Source organism: Mastigoproctus giganteus, chromosome 6 (assembly GCF_048544385.1).
Source record: "Mastigoproctus giganteus isolate SK-2022 chromosome 6, ASM4854438v1, whole genome shotgun sequence".
Classification (NCBI taxonomy): Eukaryota; Metazoa; Arthropoda; class Arachnida; order Uropygi; family Thelyphonidae; genus Mastigoproctus; species Mastigoproctus giganteus.
Window position 1 is genome coordinate 217,480,500 of NC_143580.1, and position 25,825 is coordinate 217,506,324.

At 36.2% G+C, this 25,825-nt stretch overlaps 1 protein-coding gene across 1 annotated transcript in view; it reads right to left on the reverse strand.

Moving 5' to 3' along the window:
• Positions 1-25,825, reverse strand: part of LOC150084974 (ribosomal protein S6 kinase alpha-5-like) — an 88,601-nt gene that overhangs the window by 20,787 nt on the left and 41,989 nt on the right. Inside the window, exons 10-12 of the mRNA XM_090376416.1 lie at positions 19,227-19,436; positions 8,773-8,888; positions 6,400-6,507 (exon numbers count right to left, since the gene is read on the reverse strand). Of these exons, the coding sequence (XP_090232542.1) occupies positions 6,400-6,507; positions 8,773-8,888; positions 19,227-19,436 (434 nt within the window). The remainder of the gene's footprint in view (positions 1-6,399; positions 6,508-8,772; positions 8,889-19,226; positions 19,437-25,825) is intronic.

The following is a 25,825-nucleotide window of genomic DNA, read 5'->3' on the forward strand; positions in this document are numbered from 1 at the left end:
TGGCCTAATGGGGTGAGTAGATATACTTTGAATTTTGGCCGCATAGTTTAGGAGTAACATCTTTCTCCTGAGTCTGAGGGGAGGTTCATGGGTTTCAATATAAAGACTTTGTACTGGCGACGTTCTATAAGCACCTACAGCAATCCTGAGGGCAGAATGTTGAATAGGGGCAAGACATGATAACGCACTTTCCCTAGCAGAATCATACACCGGGGCACCATAATCAAGGCGAGATCTAATTAGAGCTCTATATAAGTGAAGTAGGGTGCAACGATCTGCACCCCACGATGTAGAAGAAATAACTCTTAGTAAGTTCATTTTTTTCTGGCAAACAGTCCGTAGATGTTTAATGTGCTCTTTAAAGTTCAATTTATTGTCAAAAATCACACCAAGAAGACGAACGCTGTTCACAACTGCGACAGGTTGGTTTCTTAAATGTATTTCAGGATCTGGGTGCATCTTTCGTTTGTTACAAAAATGAATGACATTAGATTTCTGATAGGACAGTCGGTAACCATTCTGTGTCATCCATAGTTCGATATTATTGATTGATGTTTGAAGTTGCCTCTCAATAAAACTCATGTTTTGTGAACTGCAAGAGACCGTCAGATCATCAGCATATAGGTATGAAGTCACTGTATTGGGAATAATTTTAGTCAACTGATTTATTCTTATTGCAAACAAAGTTGCACTAAGAACAGAGCCCTGAGGGACTCCTTCTTCTTGTATATATGTTTTGGAAAGGACTTGCCGATAGCGAACTTGAAAGGTCCTCTGCTGTAGGAAATTCTGTATGAAAAAAGGTAAGTGACCTCTCAGATCCAGGGAATGTAGATCTCTCAGGATGCCAAAACGCCAAGTGGTGTCAAAGGCTTTCTCTATATTGAGACATGCCATGACGAGATGCTTATTTTGAATAAATGCATTCCTAATATTAGTTTCTGCTTTGATCATAAGATCCAGTGATGATCGGTTTTTCCTGAAACCAAATTGATTATCAGATATTATGTTTTGGGAATCAAGGTACCATGTTAGTCTACGGTGTATTATTTTTTCTAGGGTTTTACTTAAGCAGCTGGTGAGAGAAATGGGTCTATAATTATTAGGCATAGAGAGATCTTTCCCTGGTTTGGGTATTGCCAGTACAAAAGAGTGACGCCAAGAACTGGGGAATGAATGTTCTATGAAGATGCGATTATAGAATGTCAGAAGCAAAGATAGCGATTTATTATCTAGATGCTGTAGCATTATGTTGTATATTCCATCAGGGCCAGCAGCGCTGTTCCTTGCAGTGGATAGAGCCTCTTGAAGTTCTAGCATAGTGAGTGGTTGATTGTACGGTAGAAAGGATTTGGTTCTGAAATTCAGGTGGGATTTTTCGGCTGAAGTCTTAATCTTTTGAAATGATGATTCGTATGCTGTTGATTGAGATAACTGCGAAAATACTGCGCCTAGGGCATCTGCAATCTCTGCAGGAGTAGACAGTTCCAACCCGTTCCAGGTGATAAGTGGGGAGGACAATGGGTGAAATTTGCCATTTAATTGCCTGATTTTTTTCCATATAATTCTTACGTCAGTATTTTTATTAATTTCAGTTGCGAATCGAATCTAAGAGTCTTTTTTTGCTTTTTTCCTAATATGGCGGGCCTTAGCTCTAAGTTTTTTGTAGTTTATCAAGTTAGCAGTGGTAGGGTATTTACGGAATAAATTCCAAGCACGGTTTTTTCCTTTTTTTGCATTTCTACAGTCCTCATTCCACCAGTAGTTTCTGCTTTTACGGATGCTTGACTGTGATTGAGGAATGGCAGTAGATGCAGCTACTAGGATCTGTTTTGTAATATGGTTGGCAGCTTTGTCAATTGGTTGATATTCAATGATCTGGTTGTCAAAGGATACATGGGAAGCGTACTTTGTCCAATCTGCCTTAGAAAATTTCCATTTTTTGCTGGTTTCTGAAGTTATGCAGAGTGAAGTTTGTATTTTACAGATTATTGGGTAGTGGTCACTATTGAGTGGATCGTCCAGAGCAGTCCACTCAATACTAGGAAAGAGGATAGGAGAGCAGATGGATAGGTCTATTGCAGAGACTGATCCTGTTGGTAGATGGAAATAAGTTGGAGAGCCTGTATTTAATATGGTTAGATTTTGTCTGTCGACAAGCATTTCAATGAGTTGTCCTCGGGCGTCTGTGTTGGGAGATCCCCACAATGGATTATGTCCATTGAAGTCGCCCAATAAACAGAAAGGAGTTGGCAACTGCAAAATGAGATCTTGAAGTTCTTGAAACGTACAAGGATCACTGGGTGGCAGGTAGATGGAAACCAGTGTTAGGTTAATGCCAATCGCTATTCGCGTGGCAACGGCTTCAATGGCAGTTTGTAGCGGAATGCGTTTACAAGGGACTCATGAGTCCACGAGTATGGCTACCCCTCCATGAGCATTTGTGGTTGTAAGTCTGTCTTGCCGAAAGAGAGTATAATTTTTTATCGAGGGAGACAACTGCGGTGTTAAATATGTCTCCTGTAAGCAGATTCCAATTGGATTATGGTTCATAATTATTTCGTGGATGTCATCAATATTGCTGCGAAAGCCTCTGCAATTCCATTGTACGATGTTTTTCATTGTTTGGGTTTATATGGAGTAGCTGCATCTGTCTGCTTTTTGGAAATCTGTTTCAGGCGGTCAGCTTTCATCTTCTCTCTCTTTGAAAAAACAGGTCTGGTTTCTATTTCGTCTTCTGGATGGATTTCCAAAATGGTTTCATTTTCTTCTTGATTGCAAGTCTCATTTGTGTCCATAGCGGAAGAGGATTCAGCATGCTGCTTATTAATGGGATCAGCATTTTCTTTTTGAGCAGGTCTTACGGAAGTTGCAGCAGCAACAGGTGGTATCGTAACTGGTGTGTTACAAGATCTGGTTGAAGTCTGTTGCTTTGAGGACTGTTGTACGGAAGAGAGTATAGATCGAGCCCACTCAGAAATAGAAATGTTTGGTGGTATTGATGTGTCAGTCTGAACAGATATTGTATGAAATCTTTTGGTAGCATCAGCATATGTATGTTTTGGTATCACTTGCTGTATTTGTTTCCTTGCTTCTGAAAATGAGACTTTTTTTTCTACCTTGTACTTCTGAATTTTCTTTTCATATTTCCATTGGTCACATGTTTTAGAGAAGGCTGGGTGGTTGCCTTTGCAATTAGGGCAGAGTGAGGACTGTGATTTACATTCAGCTTGGGTATGCTCCTTCGAGTCACAGTTAGGGCATACAGCATCACCTCGACAGACTGTTTGGGAGTGTCCGAATTTCTGACATTTATAACATCTTAATGGATTTGGAATATACGGGCGAATGCGGCAGTTCAGATACCCGGCTTTCACCGATATAGGTAGGTTTGGTGAACTAAATGTCAGTATGATGCTTTGAGTTGGGATAAGTTCGCCATCTTTCTTCAGCATAATTCTTTTCGCCTGTGTGACCTTCTGATCTTGCAATTCATTTACAATTTCCTCCTCTGAGACATTCATTAGGTCCCATTCTGAGATGACACCTTTGGAGGTATTGAGTGTAGCATGTGGTGACACCTTGACTGAAATTCCACCAAATGTGGAGAGTTTCAGAAGGGACTCAGAGTGTTTGGAACTGGTGGTCTCAACCAGTAGGTCGCCAGATTTTAGACGTCTCACCATTTTCGGGGAACCTGCTACACTTTCCAGACATTTCTGTATGAGAAATGGAGATAGATTGCCTATGGCCTGGTTTGTTAAAGAATGCAAGATCAGGAAAGTAGGATGTTCTATCCTGCAAGCATCCGTCTTCAGTCTCTTTCTGGTGTTTGTGTCATCATCGGGATGGTGCAAATCCAATGAGTTAGGATTTGCTGTCTGGATCGGGGAAAGTTGTCGAAATCCATGTTTTGCTCCTTTTGGCCCTGGGGGTTTGCTTTACCACCCAGGTTTCCGGCCCCGCCACGGGGAGGCAGGAGCAGTGCCACGAGGTGACCAAGCGGCTGTGTTAGTAAGTTAGTACTAATAGAAAAAGGAAACAGAAAGGTGGTTTTCCTTTCTGGGCTTCTGCCTACTCTTTGTAGTGCGAGACAGCTACTCTAATATAGAAATAAAGAGAACGGTGTTTGAAACTAAAAATATAAACTGATTGCTTAAATTCTCTTTTTAGAAAACGCTTTCAGAGACGCACTATAATCGCTTGGCCACGGAACGCTTGGCACCCGGGGCCACTTTAGTAGGAAAACAAATCACAAAATGACCGTCTAAGAGAGTGCAATGCTCTAGCATTAGCAGTATCAGATTGGGAGAAAAATAAAAGATGTAGAACTGATGGCGTCCCGACTAGCAAGAGGAAACAGATCTATCACAATCTGCCATAATTACAACCCTGTAATGCCATCTGTATCTGTGCATGCATCAGGAAGTGCAATTAGCAGAGGACTACAAGAAGTGTGGCTGCATTCTCACCATCCTATCATCATTGGTATGTGGTGGTATGGAAAAAGGCTTAGGGATCAAAATGGTATCACACTGCCTTTGGTGAAAAATCATATTTATGTTTCCGACTCAATGATTGCTTTATGCAAGTGATGGCTGTAACCATGCCAGGACAGGAGCAGTTCAATCTATATCAGGGAGCAGTATATTGGGCCAACACCAAGAATCATGGTATGAACTGCCATTGGTTACAACAGCTATTGATCAAAACCAGTGGTTCTTCCATAATAATATTGATGAAGGAATACAGGGGAAGCTATCAAAGTTTGCTGACAGGTTGGGAAGATGGTTAGCAATCAGAACCAGACTATGCTGCTTCAAAAAGATTTGAAGCAAGTGAAAGTATGGTATGAAGAAATTTAATAATACCAAATGCAAAATATTGCACTTGGAGAACAGAAACCTAGGAGTAGCAAACTTTGACAGCTTCCCCTATATTCCTTCATCAATTATTAATGATGGCACTTGAAGACATTATGCTGAAACATTGCCTTGCTGTCAGTGTTGACAGGAAGCACAATTCTGTAGATCTATAATGGCCTTTTCTCTCTATAGGACAATCATGCAACCACACTTGTAATATTGTATCCCGAACTGGAGGTCAGGTCTAAAGAAAGATATAGAACTTCTGGAGAAGGTGCAAAGGTGGGTGACTAGACTTGTGAAGAGCACTAAACATTATCCCTATGAGAAAGGTTAGAAGATGTGGTGGTGGTGGTGGTAGGCAGAGCTTAGCAAATAGATGTCTTGGGGTGGGGGGGCAGGTTTGATTGAGGTGTATATGGCCCTGAGGGAGGTTGGTCATATTGCACCATACATAATATGTCTACAAGATGGGTATGTTACGAGATGAAACATTCAACACTCACCATGGGCATTGAATACACAAATAATCTTATATCAGCTGACTTTGCACCCTCACCAGCATCGCAGAGCAGTTCACTCCTACATAAGGGAATGTTGCTAAAGCAAAACCAACCCAGTGTATATGACATACATGCACATATCCTGTTGAGTTCAATAAATATCCAGAAAAAAAGTCTTTGTTCTGGTCACTGTTGTAGTAAAGTTTTAGACAATCTACAACTTAGGCTATATTGTGCCATATATAATATGTCTGTAAATTGTGTGTGTTCCGTAGTCAATATGCTGTTTGCTGGATGAAAACTATTCTACCCTTGCCTGAGACTAACTTCAGCCACATTGTGAAAAAGGCCCATAAAATTCCTTGTATCGGTGATGGGATTAGAACTCAGGATTTCCACCTGGTGTGGGGATTTTTCCAATGTGCTACCTACAAGGATGCCTTGAGGGAGATTATTAAAATTAATGAATGGAGACGATCTTCACTGGTGAGCAAGAAAAGAACCAAAGGGCCCAAATACGAAATCTTAAAAGAAAGACAGTAAAACTGATCTTGTGAAATTTACTTTCAAGCAGCATATTACAGAACACTGCAACAAGTTGTCTGAGATGGAGAGTTCAGCAAAATTCAAGGAAGAATTAGATACACTTTTTTGACGATGGGGGTAATACGAAGGGTTTTTTTTTTTTTAAGCAGGTGCAGAAAAAAAAATTCTGCTTCCTTGGCAAAATGATGCAAATAAATTTGCTTAATTACAATATAAATATTAATACCATTTTCCAGCACAACAATGACCACTGTTTGGCTGCTTCTATAGCTGTCCATATTTCATATTGATGTCACTACATTTTCATAAGTAAATACGACAGAATTTATATACAAACTTAATTTCTTGTGTACAGTGATATCTGTATCTCAATTATTGATGAGCTTAAATCATGCATTTCTTTTAAGTTGGGCAATTTCAACAATGAGCAATGTATTTGTAAATAAAAAAATTCATAGCAAAGACAATAACAAAATAGTATATACCTCATCATCCCGAAACACTTTACCTATTCCAAAATCACTGAGAGCCAGGTGACCATCTTCGTGAATCAATATGTTTTCAGTTTTTATATCCCTATGTATGATACGCATCTGTAACAAAAATATACTATTAAGTACATGTAAAAGGTAAGCAGGATACTATTTCAATTCAGATAATTTTATTATTATTATCTTATTGCATTATTTTCTTAAAACGATATCAATAGTTTAAGAAAATAATGCAACACTATTGTGTTTTTCTGTCATGATTGTCTGATGACATTTTTGCCACTTCAGTGATAGAGCTTGTGTTGGGGCATTTTAGAAATTACTGTTTTTCCATGAGTTGACCTAAAGGAACTAAGAATTTTCAAATCGTATTAGTAATAGAAAAAAAACAAAAAAAAAACACAACACTTCCACAACCACTCTTAACAATTGATCTATTTAGTTTGAATAAATTTGTAAATTTATTCACACCAACCACTTCCATAACACCAGATGGAACTTCCAGTAATTAACAACTTGTTGACTAAATTAAATTATGATCCTAGTTCTGGAATCATTTATAAAAGTGAATTTTTCCTTTGTTAATTTTACTTTTCCCTCTCAGAGTCAGAACTGAATCAGGTCCTCTCTAAGGTGCCTTAACTACTAAGCTTGTCACCTACATATTCAGTCCTTCCACATATGAGCATCCTCTTAAATTACCAAACAAGATATTCATCTTTCGACCTTTTCAAGAAGCTTAATGAGGTCATAATCCCTTGTACAGTGGGATTATGACCTCCCTATCTCTACAAACAAACATTCAATAAATCATCAATAGGACACCGTGGCCCCACCTTGCAACTTGTCTACACTGCACAGAGAACTTGTCAGCCTGTATCACAACCCCCACCAAATCTTTCTTCCTCTAGTATTTTTAATTCAACCTCACCAAACTTATAAGGTTAACATCTTGGGTCGTTATTCCTAAATTGTAAAATGTTGAACATTAAACACTCTCCCAATCTTGACATTAACTGCAAATTTTGACATCACATCCTTTAATCGATGTCATTATACCGTAAATGAGTTACGGTATAATGACGTAATATGTATGTTATAGAGCTATCTCATATGTAAAATGTTCATAAGTTGAATGTCTATAATTTACTGGCCTCCAGACCAGTACTGCATACAGGTCTGAAGACCTCATTTTAGGATGGATGTTAGAGTTGCTTGAATGTGTACAGAGAAGGGCAACAAGATTGGTGAGGGAACTGAATTGTGATGGGATTCATCCACTTGCTCAGATTACAAACCTGAGGGGGCACAAATTCAAATTTAGGAAAGACAGTCGTAGAATAGATGTATGAAAATTTGCCTTTAGCCAGCGGGTGGTTAATTGCTGGAACAAACTTCCATCTGTCATTGTGAAAGTTGATAGCTTAAATAAATTCAAGGAGGAACTGGACAAACTTTTAGAGGGAATGGATGTGTGAAATAGGTTTTTTTTTTTTGGCTGATGCTACATAAGCTCATACGCTTGCTTTCTTGCATCACATGTGTCCATTACTACTACTATTTGAATTTCTTCAATATGCTGGTAGTAATTAATTTATTAAAGGATGAAGGTTAATTACATAAAGAAATTTAAAAGCTTTTAATTTTCATGAAGCTTAATTATCGGTAGATTATTGAATCATATCATTCTTAAGCTTAACTGGCATCAACAAACACTGCTTCAGAAACCTACAGTAAAATTTTCCAACAGACCAAAATGCTGTATTTGACTGCCAAGAATCAGTTTTACCATGGCTGAGTTTAATGGCAGCTCTTCTACTATGTGTAGCATTAAGTGGACAAAGTTCATACTCAATAAAACATCATCTTTTCCCTCTTTTCACAAACCATTCTTGATCTTTCATTAATTATTATTAGCCATATGGTGCAAGGAAGCTGAGGCCTGGAGCTGCACCAGCTAAAAAAAAATAAAAAAATTTAAAAAAAATTGAATTACCCCTCCCCCAGAGAGGGAGAGAGAGAGAGAGAGAAACACCAAGGAAGAGAAGAATGATGATATTCAGCTTAGGACCCTGGGTGTGCCAAGCCCATACTCACCAGATGTGAACCCCTGGGGTTAATTATCAAGTTATTTAATTAAGGAAGTAAACATTTGAAGCTTCTGCAGATCAATAAGGACTGTGCGTTTTTTTTTCTTTTTTTTATTGTAGAAATAAAGGAAAGGATGTTTGCAATTATCATTCAATAGCAATGTATTATTTTTATCTCTGGCTTTTTGATCCAAATGTTGGAATATCAAAATCTTGGATTTCAGTATAGTCTAAGCTGCAATTTTAATTTATTCTGTAAATATTGACAAAGATTTACCTCATGGAGTTGCTCAATAGCCAAGAGTATTTCTGCAAGAAAAACTTTTACATCACTTTCATTGAATGGTCCATAATCTAATTCAAGCTGCAGTAAGGTACCAAATTTGGCATAATCTAAAGAAAAAAATTTCAGCATTATTTAAACAATAATTAAAACATCAAAGAAAATATGAGTTTATTCAGAATAAGCAAAATTAATTATTTTGTTATATTATGACAACTAGAAAAGGACTTTTTTTTTTTGTCCTATCAGTAAATTTATAGTGCCCTTTCAAACTCCAAACCAACAACAATACAGTGGCACAAACTTTCTTATGCTACAAGTCTACTGTGAATCTCTTTTAACCCAATGGCATTCACCAGTATTTTTTGAGGATCGCACACACTCAGAAAAAGTAAACCTATTTATAACTTTAAAAAGTCAGCATGAAAAAATTCAAACTTGTTGACCTTTTCATACCATCTTTATTTTCATTCTGTTATGAGCTGCGAAAATTCTTTTTTTTTTTAATATTAAAAAACATTTTTAATATTATAAAAATACAGAGGGAAAATTCCCTCAGTAGCACTTTACACTTTTTTTTTTTTTTTTTTTTAAATCGCTTCCCTTATTTGGGAGCAATCAATTTACATTTTCACTTGTCAACTGAAATGTCACTCGAAAAACCAGCTTGCTTTCAACAACCCAACTCTTCAATAACACAATGTTAGAGTGTAACAATTGGAGGTAATGCCATAACTTGTACAGCCAGCATGCTTCAATAATTGGATGCTGCTAATTATAAATTCTTTTGTTTCAACACATTCTCGCCTAAAAGTTTGGAATCACGTTTTATTTTTTCTCAAATTTTCAAAGTTTTCATTAAGAACTGAAAAATTAACATAAAAAAAAATATTGAAACGATTAATATTTACAAATATACTGATTGTTTTCATCAAAATATCTTACCCAAGATTTTATCACTGCCTTACACAGATGTGGCATTCTGGAAATTAATATTATAACACTGTCTTAACTAACATTATTCAAAGCGATCTGGAAGGTTTTCCATAAATTTTGTGAAGATGGGCAGACTTCACAAACTTTACAGTCTGGATGATCCCATAAAAGGTCTATTGGGTTTGAGTCAGGTGACTGGAGTGGCCACACCATAACTTGCAATACCCCCCCTCCTGTTGTTTAGTTGCTAGAAAGTCCCTGTATAGGTTAGAGCTGTGCTTCTGGTGAATGTCTTGTTGTAATATTAAATTTATTCCACAAAATCAAAATCCAGAGGATATTGCATTATTCAAGAACACTTTTATAGCCTTTTTCTTAAAATTCCTTTAATTCTGATGATGTCACCCACTGCAGAAAAGCAGAAGCAATCCCAGTGCATATGGAACCACCATTCTGCTTGACTGCTTGGCACTAAATGTGGAACCATATTTTTCTTCAGTTGATTGTCTCATATAAATTATATGCTTGGATCTAAAAATTTCAAATTTGCCCCTTCAGTTGTCCAATATTATGGCTCTTAAGCCCAAGCTAACTGTTTGTTTTGATTTTCTGGTTTTAATAAGGGTTTTTGGACTGCTACACAACCACAAAGGCCTTGCTTGTTTAAGACGAAGTTTTGCAGGTGGATGTAGACGCAAGCACTTCTGTTCCATATGAGCTTACCTTGGATTTCAGGTGCAGTAAGTCAGCAACTGCATTTAGAAATCAGTATTTTGGTATTATCTTGTGCTTCTGTTGTTGCACGCGGTTGTCTTGATTTGCCAGTCTCCTTGAATTATCGAATGGTAATTCATACTGCTTGAAATGAAACACTTAGTTTTTTGCCAATAATTGTCATGGAATAACTTTCTTTACACAAAGTTCTAATAGTACTTTTTTTTCAGTACTCAGTTCCTTATTTCTTCTAAGGTTTACAACAAAACACAAAACTTACAACAGACACTTTTTCTACATGATGAGTGTTTGAATTTATACATTACAGCTCTTATTCCTCAATTCATATTATTGCAAAACACTCTAGAACCATTTACAACCTTCTGTAAGATTGAAACAATACTCCCACTTTATAGAATATTCTAGAATCATCTATAACAGTCTATTACATTCAGGAATCTTCTGCAATGTTCTACCACATTCAGAAACCTTTCTGGAATATTCTAGAAAGGTCTTAAATATTATTTCAGTTTTTTTTTTTTTTTTTTTTATATAATAGAAAATATTTTAATAAAAATTGGTAAAAAAGTTGATCCTATTTTAATAAAAAAAAAAAATCTCAAAATACTTTATAGTGTGGTCTTTTTTTTTTTTTATATTAAACCATACATTGTCATAGCTAATTTCGAAAAAACTAACAAAAACTGTTGTCATATGCTGTGATCCCAAACTTTTATGCAGGAGTGTTATGTATAATTATGAGATTAGGCTTATGTGATCCCACATTTTTCCAGTGTGCATGATAGTTAATGAAAATTTCTAAAATTTAATAGAGAAATCAAAGAAAACACTTTTGTCAAAAAGCATTGGTAGTATCATCCGTGTAGACAGCATTGATGAACAGTATGACATCACTGAAATCCTGTGAGGTCTTGAAGACCCAACATGCATTTTAGGCTTAATAAAAAAAACATCTTTGTACTTCAAAAATTATATTATATATTCATAAGATTGCTAAAAAAATAAAAACATCTTCCACTAAGGGTAACCATGAAAAAAAAGTTGAAGAAAAGAAGCGAACGTTTTCATAAACCAAACTTGATGCAGTATTACATTTTTTTTTATCTTGCAAGTAATTCTGAAGAAAAACTATTGAGTCCATTTAGTATCCTCAGAGAGTAACCAAGGTCTACTTATTCATTGTAAAAATTATTTGTATCACTGAAAACTTTCCATAGCACCAGTAGCGCTGCATTTTTATGTGCCACCAGTAATCAAAATAAAATTTGCTGCCCTAAACATTGAATACTGATAAGCGTTAACCAATCAGAAAACAATATCAAAAAAAAATTTTCAGTGCCCTCCTGAACTGCCGTGCAAAACTTACCTTGCAATTAAAAAATTGATCATCCAAACTTTTCACAGATTTCTCAGAAGCCTATGGCAGATATAAGCTAGTCTGTAATCAGGTCACAAAGGAGGTTAGGCAGGTGAAGGCAGATTACAAGAAATATTTTGGCAAAAGATGCTAAGAAAAACAGCAAGGATTTCTTTACTTATATAAACTCTAAAAGGAAGGGGATGAATCTGATTGGTCCACTTGATATCGATGGTTCGACTGTTGATGCTGCTCAGACAGCAAACAGTATTTTGAGTCTACATTCATACATGAGGAATTATTAAGGTTTGAAAATGGCAGAAGGTTATTAAATTGTAGCAGGATACTTAATGATTTTGTAATAACTGAGAACAAACTGGAGGGGAAATTGTTGAAGTTAAACATAAGAAAAGCACCTGGGGTGGATGGGATCTATCCAGTTATATTAAAGGAGGCAGCAAAGCAACTAAGCAAACCCTTAGCCATAATTATGAGAGCATCCTTGGACTCAGGGGAGGTTCCCACGGACTGGAGATGTGATGTACAAATGTATCCCCAATTCACAAAGGGGGATCGAAGGGTAACACGAGCAATTACAGACCAGTTAGTTTAACTTCTGTTCTGGGTAAAATAATGGAGTCACTGGTTAAAGATGCATTGCAAGATCATCTAGACAAGACTGTAGCAATAATTCAGACACAGCATGGGTTTGTTAAGGGAAAGACTTGTCTGACAAATTTGATAGGATATTATGATGTGGTTAACAAAGGAACTGGATGCAAAAAATAATTTTGATATCATATATTTGGATTTCAGGAAAGCTTTTGACATTGTTGTGCATGGAAGACTATTGTACAAATTGGAGCAGAATGGTATTAAGGGTAAGTTGCTACAATGGATAAAAGGATGGTTAAGTGAGAGAAGACAGAGGGTTGTAATCAATGGGTGCTGCCCTTTGTGGACTAATGTTATTAGTGGAGTCCCACAGGGTTCGGTCCACTGTTGTTTTGTATATTTATCGATGATATTGAAGAAGGTATATCAGGCTTAATGTCGAAGTTTGCAGATGATACAAAGGTTGGCAGGGTTGTTAATGACAGTAATGGCAGTGTGCTACTGCAACAGGATCTAGATAATTTGGGCAGATGGGCTAAAAAGTGGCAACTGAAGTTTAACCTTGACAAATGCAAAGTACTGCATATGGGTAGAAGTAACCCCAGAGAAATGTACCAACTGTGTGGTACTACACTTAAGGTGGTAGAAAATGAAAAAGACCTAGGAGTAATTGTGCAGTCAGATATGAAGTTTTTTGAGCAATGCAGACAAGCTGCCAGGGCAGGTCATGGGGTTTTGTCAATGATATATAGGAATTTTGCTAGCAGGGAAAAGGAGGTGATTGTCCCTCTGTATAAGGAAATGGTCAGGCCATGCCTTGAGTACAGGTCTGGAGGCCTCATTTTAGGAAGGATGTAGATTTGCTTGAGCGTGTACAGAGAAGGGAAACAAGATTGGTGAGGGGAATGAAGGGATCCTCTTACCAAGAGAGGCTTAAGTTCTGCAAATTGCAGTGGCTGGAGACAAGCATCTCCGCGGTGATCTGATTGAGGTGTATAAGGCCTTGAATGGGTTGAGCACGCTGAATTCTGATGGGATCCTTCCACTTGTTCAGATTATGAACCTAAGGTGGCATAAATTCAAATTAAGAAAGGACAGACATAGAACAGATGTGCGGAAATTTGCCTTTAGCCAGCGGGTGGTTAATTGCTGGTGGTTAATTGCTCCATCTGTCGTTGTGTAAGTTGATAGGTTGAATAAATTTAAGGAGGAACTGGACAGGCATTTGGAGGGAATGGTGTGATTTTTTTTTTTTTTTGGCTGATGCTACATAAGCTCATACACTTGCTTTTTTGCATCACATGCCACTACTATATCAAATTTTGGAAATCAAACACCGTGGACAGCGGAGTTTCATCAACTAGTAAAGGATTCACCTCTTGGATCAAAATACCTATCAATCTCTTATCAGTAACCCTATTAGGATTATTTGATATTTCTTCATGTTTGAGTTGCTTCCGAAAGTCAAGTTCTGTTATGTTTATAAGAGGAAAAAGGAAAATAAAGGGACTGAGAAAGTGGTATTTGAGACAGAGAAAGAGCAAGAAGTGAAAAAGAAATTCCCATCTCCTTTACCAAAAAAAAAAGAAGAGAAAATATTGTGTGCAAATGAAATGAATCTTTTGCTTGTAAGGGAAGAATGGAGCGAATAAGAAAGAGTGAATGGGAAAAATTAATGTTTTCTTTCTTTTCTTATTATCCCTTTCCAATCCTCACAGATTGTTGTGCATGTACCTCCGTAATCTGAAAGCTAGAGGCATGTTCGTCCAAGTGTTTATGAAGATCTGGACCATCCTTCTCACCCCTTTTTGTTGGTGGTGGGAGGTTGTGGCCAGAAATTGCCTAGAAGAAGAGGGAGAGTCAGTTGGAAACAAGATAGGAGTTCCAGAATCCTCAGTTTTCACCCAGCCAACCACCAGTTTTCTCCTCTCGTTTGCCAGCTGCAGCACTCGTCAAAGTTCGTTCGGTGCCACCCTTGGTACATCACCCCCGTCAACTCATCAATCGTTGGACGAAGCATCAGAAAATGATCACTGGGAATAGTAATACAAAATCAAACTACACATGCCCGTTAAAATGTGAAGCCACAAATCAGGACCCACATTGTCCCTCGCAACATACAGGAAACAGCCAACAACAGCCACTCACCTAGAGGTGCAACTAACACCAAGAATCATGGTGATTTTCTGAATGCCAAAAATGAGATTCGGGTTTCCCCAAGACCTATTTGGGGTTGTGGAGCATCCTTTCCAACCAGCTTGCATTCGATCTTCTGTGCGAATGACCTCAAAACGTGGAGTCGTCCCCGGACTCATCCCATTTTCAGTTCCCACCGACAGCTGGGCATTTGTAGACATAAAATTTTGTAGAGATGCTCAAGGAGCACTCTCTCTGAAGGAAGTCGCTAACATAGGCTGCGATGACCAACATAAGAACACAGTACTAAAAGAAGAATGCAAGTTTTCCTCTCTGCCTGACCTGTTGCAATCGCATAACCTTTGGCTATGCAACCATCATCTAGGCCTCTCTTGGGAATTAGCTTTTACTGCACCCCACTTTGACTTCTTGTTCAAATCTATCATCAAGTTTTATAATGTCATTTTCATAGCAGGATTAGAAAGAACACTCTTTCTTCAGAATATCCCCAAACTTCGGACAGTAGTTAACATTGATGATTTGTCCTGCCCCGATCAAGAGTCATCACCAGATGAGAAATTCCCATTCCAGTGTTATTGGGACCATCCCCCTGCCCACTGCACTGTTTGAGCTGCTAATCAGTTCACTCGGTGGATAGAGCACAAAGGGTACGTGACAAAGCAGTGCTGACCTGTCCAATCAGAAGAATGGTGGGAGTGAACTACAACCAAGCTATCAAACGACAACCAGATGAAAGAGGAAGAAGTTGAATTGTAAAAATGGGAAAAATGCTTAAATCCCATTATAATTGAGTGTCAGGCACTATTAAATGTCTATATTATATAAGTAACCGACAGAAATGTAAGCATCTGTATATTACATAGGTAATTATGTTATCAATTAATCAAGTATATCACTATATACCTTTGATTTAACCATTATAATTGTTTGTTACCTTGAACATTTTCTTTTTTTAAACCTTGATAATGTATTTTAATGGTTGACCTATATTGTATTTAGTCAATGTATATAATTATACAAGTGTTAAGTAACATATGTGTGATGTATTTTCTTTAGATATCGAGTTTCACAAATATGAATTATGTTTAGCACTAAGTATACATGATACTTTGTAAATGAATATTAGAGAAAAGAGCAGATGTTAACTCTGTTTATTTTGTTCCATATCATGTTACTGTATCGAGTGAAGAGTGTGACATAGAAGCTACATTCCGCGTGTTCCTGAAGAGGTGAGCTCCCAGGAATCCTCCGGACCAGCAGGAGACCGTTTCTTCAGCACACCAGAACTATAGTTTCCCCAATCAACATTGACAAACAGGAAAACATCTACAGCATAAAAAAAAAGTGTCTACTCAGAAAATATTTTCACAACATGGACTTTCTTCTTAAATCTACACTTTGGAATTTGAACAGGACGTTATACCCTCTAAGTCATGTTAAAAAAAATATATATATATATGTATATTTTGTGTAAGGTCATTGTAAAAGTGGTTACTTAGACCAAGGTAGGGATGTTGCATGCAAAATTTTATCAATTTGTCATTGATTATCCTTAGACAACAATAGTAACATACAGAAAATTGTTGTGCAGAATACATTTCAAGTTTTTTTATTAGGTACTATTTGGATTGATTAAGATTAATCCAATCTTGTAGGAGGAGGTATGCTATTGTTTACCCCACTCAACTACTTTTGCAGAATCTTGAGAATCTCATTTAAACTCTCAGAATTTTGGACGTTGCAATTTTTTTTTTTTTTTCCCCCTGCTCAAAATTCTCAGCTTGGCGATGAGGAGTATAGAATAGCTGTATTCTCACCTAGTGCTTACCTTAAAAGTCTATTAATTAGCCAAGTCACCTCATACTTTTGGCCACTACTGTACTTGTACTGAGAAATTCGATCCCGTGTCTTCTTCAGCTTACTAGGTGAAGGACAGGAAATGTAACACTATCCGATTCTTGTTAAATGGGCCACATCACAGTGAGCTAATGTTATTCTAGCAACTATTGACCAAGTTTTCTCCAGAAAGGAATGAGAATGTATTTCCAAAATAGACTTCAAGGTGAAATATGAATCTCAAAGCTGACTGCACTGAACAGCTCCTATGCAGGAAATCAGGCTTCTGAGCCCAGCAGACACCTGCTGAGATACTTGGTACTTTTACCTCGCCCTGATATGAGATTCATTTTTCTCATTGATGAGTTTCGTTTTGGATGTTCCTTGTTCCCAGATAACAATCCCTGGAAATTTGTCCCCCAACTCATGAGCTCCCTAGCCAATGAGAACATGGTGGTGGTGGTGAAAAGGTGGGGACCTATATATTCAGGTGAGTAACAAAGGACAGGGTTCTTCTTCATTATGCTAGTTCTTCGCTCTTCTTCATTCTTGTTCAGGCTCTTCTTCTTCGGACAGCATTTGTTAACAAGAGGCCCAGAAAACAGAGGAGAACTTTTCCCTTTCTTTTCATGACAATCACCGATACTGGTCAATGGTCAACTGCCCAACTTTCACCTTGTATATGACAGAAATCTATTCCATATACCTAGGAAATTGCTCTTGTCGCAATAAGTATCATCAGAAGCATCCTCCCCAGAGATCTAGCAACTGAGGATCCCTGTAGAACTAGCCTGTAATAGAAATATGGCAGTCTAGTTTGCGCAGGAATCGGAGCGAGGAAGTTGTTCTTGCCCGACTCCGCATAGGACACAGTCATTTGACACATTCTTTTCTGCTGAGGGCGGATGACCCTCCTATGTGCGAGTCTTGCGACACCGTTTTAACTATAAAGCATATTTTAATAGATTGCGTTCATTTTACCCATGTTCGCAATATATATTTTACCGCTTTTACTCATTCGACTGAGCCTTATACACTCAGTCAGATTTTATCAGACAACGACCACGTGTCGGCAGTTTTTAAATTTTTAAAAGCTACTAATATATACCCACATTTATAAATAACAATTTGACGAGGTAACCTTTTTAAAGGTTACCAGAATTTATCTTTATTGATATTTTAATCGTTTCATGGCGCAGTATAACCTTAGCTGTTTTTGCGCCAATAAACACAAAATCAAATCAAATCAAACCCTGTAGAACTGGGTAGAACCCGAGAAGTACAGACGGATCAGACAATTCTTTACTGGTAGGTTCTACTTATTTATACTCTAAATTTAGTACATAAGCATCCCTCCTCAGTAAAACATTATCTGATCTAATGTTACTTGCCTCACCACTAACCAATTAGAGTGTAACGTAATGAGAACTGTCATCCACAGAAGTATTACCACACATGTAACACTTGCACTCTTAAAACATGCGAATTGGATTATTGAGTACATGTAGCCTGAGTCATGAAGAACACAAACCTCTAGCCCTTTTCTCTTGCCACACATTAGCCTTAGCACAAGATTTATAGTTTTTTTTTTGGTTTTTTTTGTGGTTGTTGGTGCATCAGCTTCTGTGGCCATAGTGCACCTCCCAAGGGGTTTGCGGTACTTTGATCCAAGCCCGAGGCGGGATTCGAACCCGCGACCTTTGGGTTGCCAGGCAGGCACTTTACCCACCCGGCTAGCCTGGTCGGCAAGATTTAAAGTTAAGGAACCATACTTTTGTGGCATTCTGAGGTGGCATTATAGGAAGATTTCAGAATGAATAACACAACACCAATCTGATGCCACAAGTTCTATTCTCCATGTTGCAGAATAAGACCTATTAGGGCATGAGATTGTTGTCCTAGTATATAAACCACTAGTCAATCACACAAGTTCACAGGCATTTTCTGGAACATCAATATTAATGATTGAACTTGCCCGGAAATCTTGTTATACGCATTGCATCTTGAGTAATAATAAGAGTTGAACGCTTTAATCTCCATTGGAAGAATGATGGCCAGAAAACCCCCTGTGGAACAAAACAGTTTTATAAAAGATGCAAAGTGAAATTATGGTAACATAAAAATTATGACCACGTTAATCTTCTGTTAAACTGTGCCCTCAATTTAACAAAGAGCTCACATGGCATCTGCAAGGCATCCCTTTTTTAACTATAAAATATTTATTTTTAGCTGTTTTTTTTGTTACCAAATTGAAAATGGTGATGTATTATTTATTGCACTCTTTTTTTAAATAATTTAAAGGTACTCATCCCCCAATTGAAACACAGATAGTCTCTCACAAGAACCATGTGAAATGTCTGTATTTTTGTCAGCTGTTTGCATTTAGTTAATGAAACCAAAGCCATATAACAAGAGTACACACATCACTGGCATCTCTTGAATGGGAATTGCCTAGAAAGAAGAAGACAGATGCTTTAGCTCTAGCATCTATCAAAAGCCAAACAAAAAATAATATCTCATAATATATCAAAAGTAAAACAGAAAATACTGTATAACCAGTTAAAGAATGCTGGTGGCCAAAGTTACATAAAAGGATTTGATTTGATTTATAAATTTTAAAAAAAAAAAAAAAATTTAAATGGCATTGGTCAGATTCCTGGCAGTTGAATGCTAAAGACTTTTTTTTTTTTTTTTTTTTTTTGCAACACTAGAACAAAAATTAAAAAAAAAAAAAAATGTCCTCCATTATATATATTGCCATGGTTTCACTGTCTTCTACTTATTTATTTTTTACTTCTTTAGATGAACTTACCCATAACTATGTGAATTCCATTAGATGATTCGTAGACGCCATGGCTATTCATAAGAAATGGTTTCCCTCTACATGCCTCCAGAGCCAATACTTCAGTTATAACTGATTTCTTTCTATGCTTGCTGGAAGATATCCACTTCTGTGGAATCGTTTTCATTGCATACAAACTTTTTCCATCTTCTCCTAGGACCAGATCAACCTTTCCATGTGCTGTAATAAATGAAAGAATGATAACATTAACAAAGTGAAAAACTGTCTCAAGAAAAAACAAAAACTTTTATAATACAGTAGTTTACTTATTTCTCATTATGTTTTTTCTTCTTTATAATGCAAAATAAAATCTCTTGGCCAGGTTTTGGAATGGACAGCAGAACACTGTTCCAATTCATGATAGCAGTGGTTTTCAACCGGGGTGCTGCAACAACATTCCAGGGGTGCCACGTAATTTGGGTTTAAGTTACTTAAACTTATTATTTTTTAAAATTTATATGTTTATTTCATTATAAAAAGGTGTACAGTATCTTTTTAATTTTGTGGTGATCTATAATTGATGTTTACTTAGTACCTCTATATAAAGAATAAAATTATTATATACTGTATATATATAATTTGTATTATGAAATGTAATTTTTTTAATTATATCAAATTGTAATATATATGTCTATTTAATTTTTGGATTAATTTGATTATATATATATATATATATATATATATATATATATATATATATATATATATATCTGCAATGCTATCTCCACCCTGGTCGTTTCTTCAAAAAATTCATTTGGTTTACTTTTCAATCATTACAATTATTTTTTCCGGTTCCTTTCTTCCCCCCTTCGTTCACAACGTATATCGCTCCCAGGGTACACCGTATTTTCATTAGTTTATTTCTATGCATAAACATCTACTTACTGTGTTTTACACTAATAATATTATATATATATATATATATATATATCCATCGTGTACATGCATTAATTCCCTTCTGTTTCATCATCATATCGAGCATTCAATTTCGTAAGATTTTTGATTTGAGTGCTGATCTTATAGTAGTAGGTGTGTTCTTGGTTTTAATGCTCACCACAAATTTTACACTTTGAACGAACAGCATGAATAATGATTTATAAATCTCAGTTAATATGCATTAATTTGACTGGATGTTCGAATAACATGGAGAGCACAACATTGTTTATATTTTATTATTTTATTTTGAAATATGCTTTTATATATATATTATTTTTATTTTCTTTTTTATTAATTAAATAGACATTACAGAACGTATTATTAAAAATTAAATTGACATGGAAAGTATTCCCTATACTTTATACTTTTTTTTTCTCTGATGTAGCCAAGTTATCATGCACTGAATCAATGTTATAATCTGCTTTCCATTTATCCAAAATAATTGTGCTACCATCTTCTACAATTATATAACATCTTAGATAAAGACATACAGTATTATGTTGCAGCATCTCAATTTTCAATGAGAGAAATCGTTTTCCCACGAAAACGTGGGAAAACGATTATCCAAAGCATAGCATACAAAGATCTGTTTCTGGTCTTCATGTATATTTGAACACAGGGCCAAATCCAAACTGTTTTTTTATAAGATGGATGATAAAGAGATTATATGTGATTGACAATACTTGAAAATTCATATTTACCATAGGATACAAGTAAACTAAAGCCTGCAAAATTTACACCTCACTGGTGTAAATCCACAGTTAGTGTTGAATCCAGAGTGTTTACACCAGGAGAGAGAAATGTGAACTTTGGAGGGAGGGGCATGTAGTATATGTGTATACTTTTTATTATTGATTTAATATTTACAACATACGTATATATTTGTATGTTTGTAATATGTTTTACAACTTGCAAAACATGTTACAAACAAATCTGCATATTTATATTTATGAATATACAGTATATGCATAAATATACAGATTATGCATATTTATGAATGTTATAATAAGATAATATGAGGAAAAAAATAGGGAATATTTATTATTTAACATCTAAATACTAAGTCAGTTCACAAAACCACATTACTGACAATAATCACAGTTTAATAATATGAAAATCATGCGACCAAACCATCTTTGCAGTATACAAAGGGAGAATTAGCCACAAGTAGACTCTTGCTGTGAAAAAAAACAAAGGGAATGTGAAAACCATAAAGCGAAACTGCTCAAGATTGAATCAGTGGCTGCACATCATGCACTCTGCCTGGACATCGTTTAGTCCTTCCCCTTTCAGGGGAAGGACTAAACGATGTCCAGGCAGGGTCCCCTGAAAGCTGCAGGACATTATATAATTACAATAGCATCTGTCAGGAGAACCTATTTGCAGCCTGCAATCTTGTTTGCAACGTACAAACAAAGAATCCATCACAAGTACACCATTTTGTGAAACACTGCAAAGAGATGGTTTGTGTGAAAATAAGGGGAACCTGAAAACCATAAAACAAAAATGCTGACACTTGAAATAGTGGCTTTCAGTTACAATTTGTGCAGCCAAAAATATTTCCCATTTAATTACAGCAGACTCTCGATTTAGTGGGATCAGATTAACCGGGACACTTCAAGACTACAAATTAAAAAAAAGTCAACCAGAAATCATGAAATTCAAGTAATAACTAGAATAGATATAAACAGATTTTTTGCAAGTCGGAAATAAGCAACAAGAAGCCGCGTTATAAGTCGTCAATGGGAGATTAGTGTGCCTATTATCTTGTAACAACTTCCGCAGCCTTCACACCAATCGCTCAAAAAAAAAAAAAAAAAAGACCAAATGATATTATTATTAGCCATGGGGTGCAAGGAAGCCCGAGGTTTTTGCTGCACAAGCCAAAAAAAAAAATATTTCTGAATTACCCCCTGAGAGAGAATCACCAAGAAAGAGAAGAATGATGATATCCAGTTCAGGACCCTGGGTGTGCCAAGCCCATACTCACTAGATGTGAGCTCCTGTATGTTCAGTTTGCTTTAGTGCGTCTGAGTCAATTGTTGTGTTCAGTCGCACCGCAACTAAACATAACAATCGAATAAAGGGAAGCTATTAGATTTAAAATCGACATCGTAATAAATAAATGCGTGTCCAATACGCACTACTCGCATATTGGACACGCGAGTAGTGCATGGTAAGTTTTTTATCTATCGCCATACTTTTTACTTTCGATACAGTAAGTCCCCGACGTACGTAAATTAGGACTGACGTTACGTTATTTGTAGCCGAGTGGTCAGAAGCGGGAGTGCAGTAGCACGCGCTCTTTGAGTAGACCGGGATTAAGCCCCTGACTGCTGAATACGGTCGATCTGCCAACCCGCACTGGACCAGCGTGGCAGATTATGGTCCATTTCCCTCAGCATGAATGTTGAGGAGGCTTCCATCCTACAGTGGGTTGATAATGGCTGCACTTGACGTTATTTATATTTTTTTTTTATATGACTGAAGATTTCAGTGAAGAGGACACACTTTTCACCATAATAACCCACACATTTTCCAGTTATCGGTATTATCGCAAATGCAATTAGATCGAGTTTACCACCCGTTTTTATTATTACGGCATTATTATTATTATTAGCCATAAGGTGCAAGGAAGCCTGAGGCTTATGCTGCACCAGCTAAAAAAAGAAAAGAAAAAAAAAAAAAAATCCTGTGTTACCTTAAGAGAGAAAGAATCAGAAGTAGAAGGAAACCACCAAGAAAGATGATATCCAGCTCAGGACTCTGGGTTTGCCAAGCCTATACTCACCAGATGTATGCCCCGAATTGCACTAACAAAAAAGGCTAGTAAACCCGGAAAGTGCAAATTGTTTTTGTTTCATGGCAGTGACCTCCAGAAATGTGCTTTAGTAAAATGTGAGCTGGCGTGGGGCGATAGTGTTTTCGCTCTGTAAAGTTCTTTTCAGAAAATTTAATTTTGACTTATCATGGTGCCGACTAAGAGAATAAGTGACAGCGATACTAGTAAATCTACCAAGAAAAGGAAAGCAATCGATTTAGATCAGAAAATTAAAATAATAAGGATGTATGAAAATGGCCAAACATTAATAACAAATATCGCGCGGAATTCAAATTTGTCAGTGGCAACGATGAACACAACAAAGAAGAAAGACAATACGAGAAGCAGTGAAACGATCGGCACCAATGAAGATCAACTATAATAACCAAGACTACGAAATACATATCGTTTTTTACAGTACAGTAACATGCGTTTTTCCTTCCTTTTATGTTTACTTTTCTTATGGCTACTTCACCGCTGTTCCCAGATAAAGTTTTTAATTGAACTAATTAAAAATATAACTATTTTCTTCATACTTCTGAGGATATTATGCGGTTTTTGTAATATCACGGATATAGTAGAAATATTTTATTAGTCCTTCCCGAGTTACGTAAAATCGACTTACGTAAGAAGTCCTGGAAGGAATCTCTTGCGTATGTCGGAGATTGCTGTATTTTCGGATTAACCGGGATTTTTTTTTTTTTTTACCGTCTATCCCGGAAAATCGAGAGTCTACTGTGTTTTGAAAATTGTGTCTTTTGAATTTTAGCGATTTATTTTCGCTGTGTGCGAAAATTTGCCTTTAGCCAGCGGGTGTTTAATTGCTGGAACAAACTTCCATCTGTTGTTGTGGAAGTTGACAGGTTAAATAAATTTAAGGGGGAATTGGACAAACATTTAGAGGGAATGGTTGTGTGAATTTTTTTTTTCTTTTTTGGCTGATGCTACATAAGCTCATTTTTTATGTCATTTTTCGTGTTGTGTTTATTTGACATAAATTTATTGAATTCGTGTTTTATAAAATAATAATTACTATTGTTCACCGGGGGGAATTTTATTCCACCGGAGTGAAACTCACCCCCCTGGATTCAAAACTGGGATAAAGAGCTATCCCCCCCTCCCCAATATGATTAGAATAATGTAATTTTTTTTTTACTGCAACATGATGATTAAAGCTTTTCCCCTCTTCGAATACTGCTTTAGCTCACCCTTTAGAAAATACTGGGACCATCCCTGGATTGGAATGACGATATTTTGTAATAACAGTTCTTTTACCTCCAGTTAGTAGTGGTGCGTCACCAGTTCTGCTATTGATAGTCAGTATTACTGTATATTTAAAATCTTTCCTTATTTTTATAGGTTGTTTTTTTTTTTTTTTTTTTTTTAAATACTGTTTCGGAAAAAAAAATTCAAATGTCGTGTCCCCCTTTTGACGATATTTAAGCAAAAGCTTTATAATTCTTGTTCTATATTAAGATCTGGTCCAGAATTGAGTCATTAAGCTTTTTGTTTATGTTTGAGATTCATTGCTACACAGCAGTGCATTGGGTGCTAGAGAGGTCACTTGCCACTGCCTTTGTTTTTGACATTACATTGTCTAAAATACTGTATGCTGTTCCTTCCCACACAAGGGTGGCTTTTCTCCGAAAATGAGCTTTGTTCCCTTCCCGGAAAACTTCTATCCAGGTTCATACACCTATGGTGAAATACTGAGAAAGCAAAATGGAAATTTCAGTCAAATTTGCAGAATAACAGAACCGTTAATCTTTTCATCTGTTTTTTCGCACCTGTTATTGTCCTGAATTCGAAATATTTCTTCCCAAAAATGAATTTTATGTTTTTACCTGTCAAAACACTGCGGGAGGCAAACTTCTGCGTAAATGCTTCCCCTAGGCGTTGCTTACTGAGAACAAGGATTAAAGATTTAGCAGGTGTTTAAGTCTGTACAAAGAGAATAGATTTCGCATTTTTGACCACTTGACTTCAAACTTTCATATTCCGAATGGTTTAATTATATTTTATTTTCTCAAAGAAACGATCGTTACTTTTTTTTTATTTAATGCTTTTGAAAGTAAAACTAAGATTTTGTTGCTCAACAATAATAATTCAATATAATTTTACTATTCACGTAAATTACCACTTTATTCCCAACATTTTCAATATTACGTCGCCAGATGCCGCTATGCTCACCATTTTCCTATAGCGTTTCTGCCAATTTACCCCTCAAACAAGTTTCTATAAAGAAATATTCCCTCACATACAAATATCGTTTTGAATACTCTTTCAAAATTAAAAAAAAAAAAAAAAAAAAAAAAAACTCGCTTATTAATTAATAAAAAAAAATGAATTGTTACAAGATCATCTACAGTATAACCAAACAAAATTAATCCACATAATATTGATTTTTTATTGAAATATAAATACCCTTAAAAAATTAAATAAATATCAACGAATGCCATCTATAACCAACAAAGGAAAAACAAATTATGTACTCCATAATTGAAAGTGAGGGTGCTTCATTTAACTCATGAACGCAAAAACACGTTTTTTTTTTTAATAGTTTGAAGAATTAAATATTTTTTAAAGGATACGTAGTACTGTGCGTAGTAATTGCCTTAAAAAATGTATCCAGTTTTTTTTTTTTGGATCGATTAGATTAAAACAAAGCAGATTCAATTTTAGCGGGGTTAATGTCATATGAAAACATTACAAAAACAACATGCAGTTCCATGCTTTTCGAATGAACTTTGGAGTTGGGGGTGGGGGGAATTATTTCAATTAGCAACCCTGACATCTTCAAGCAATTCGCATT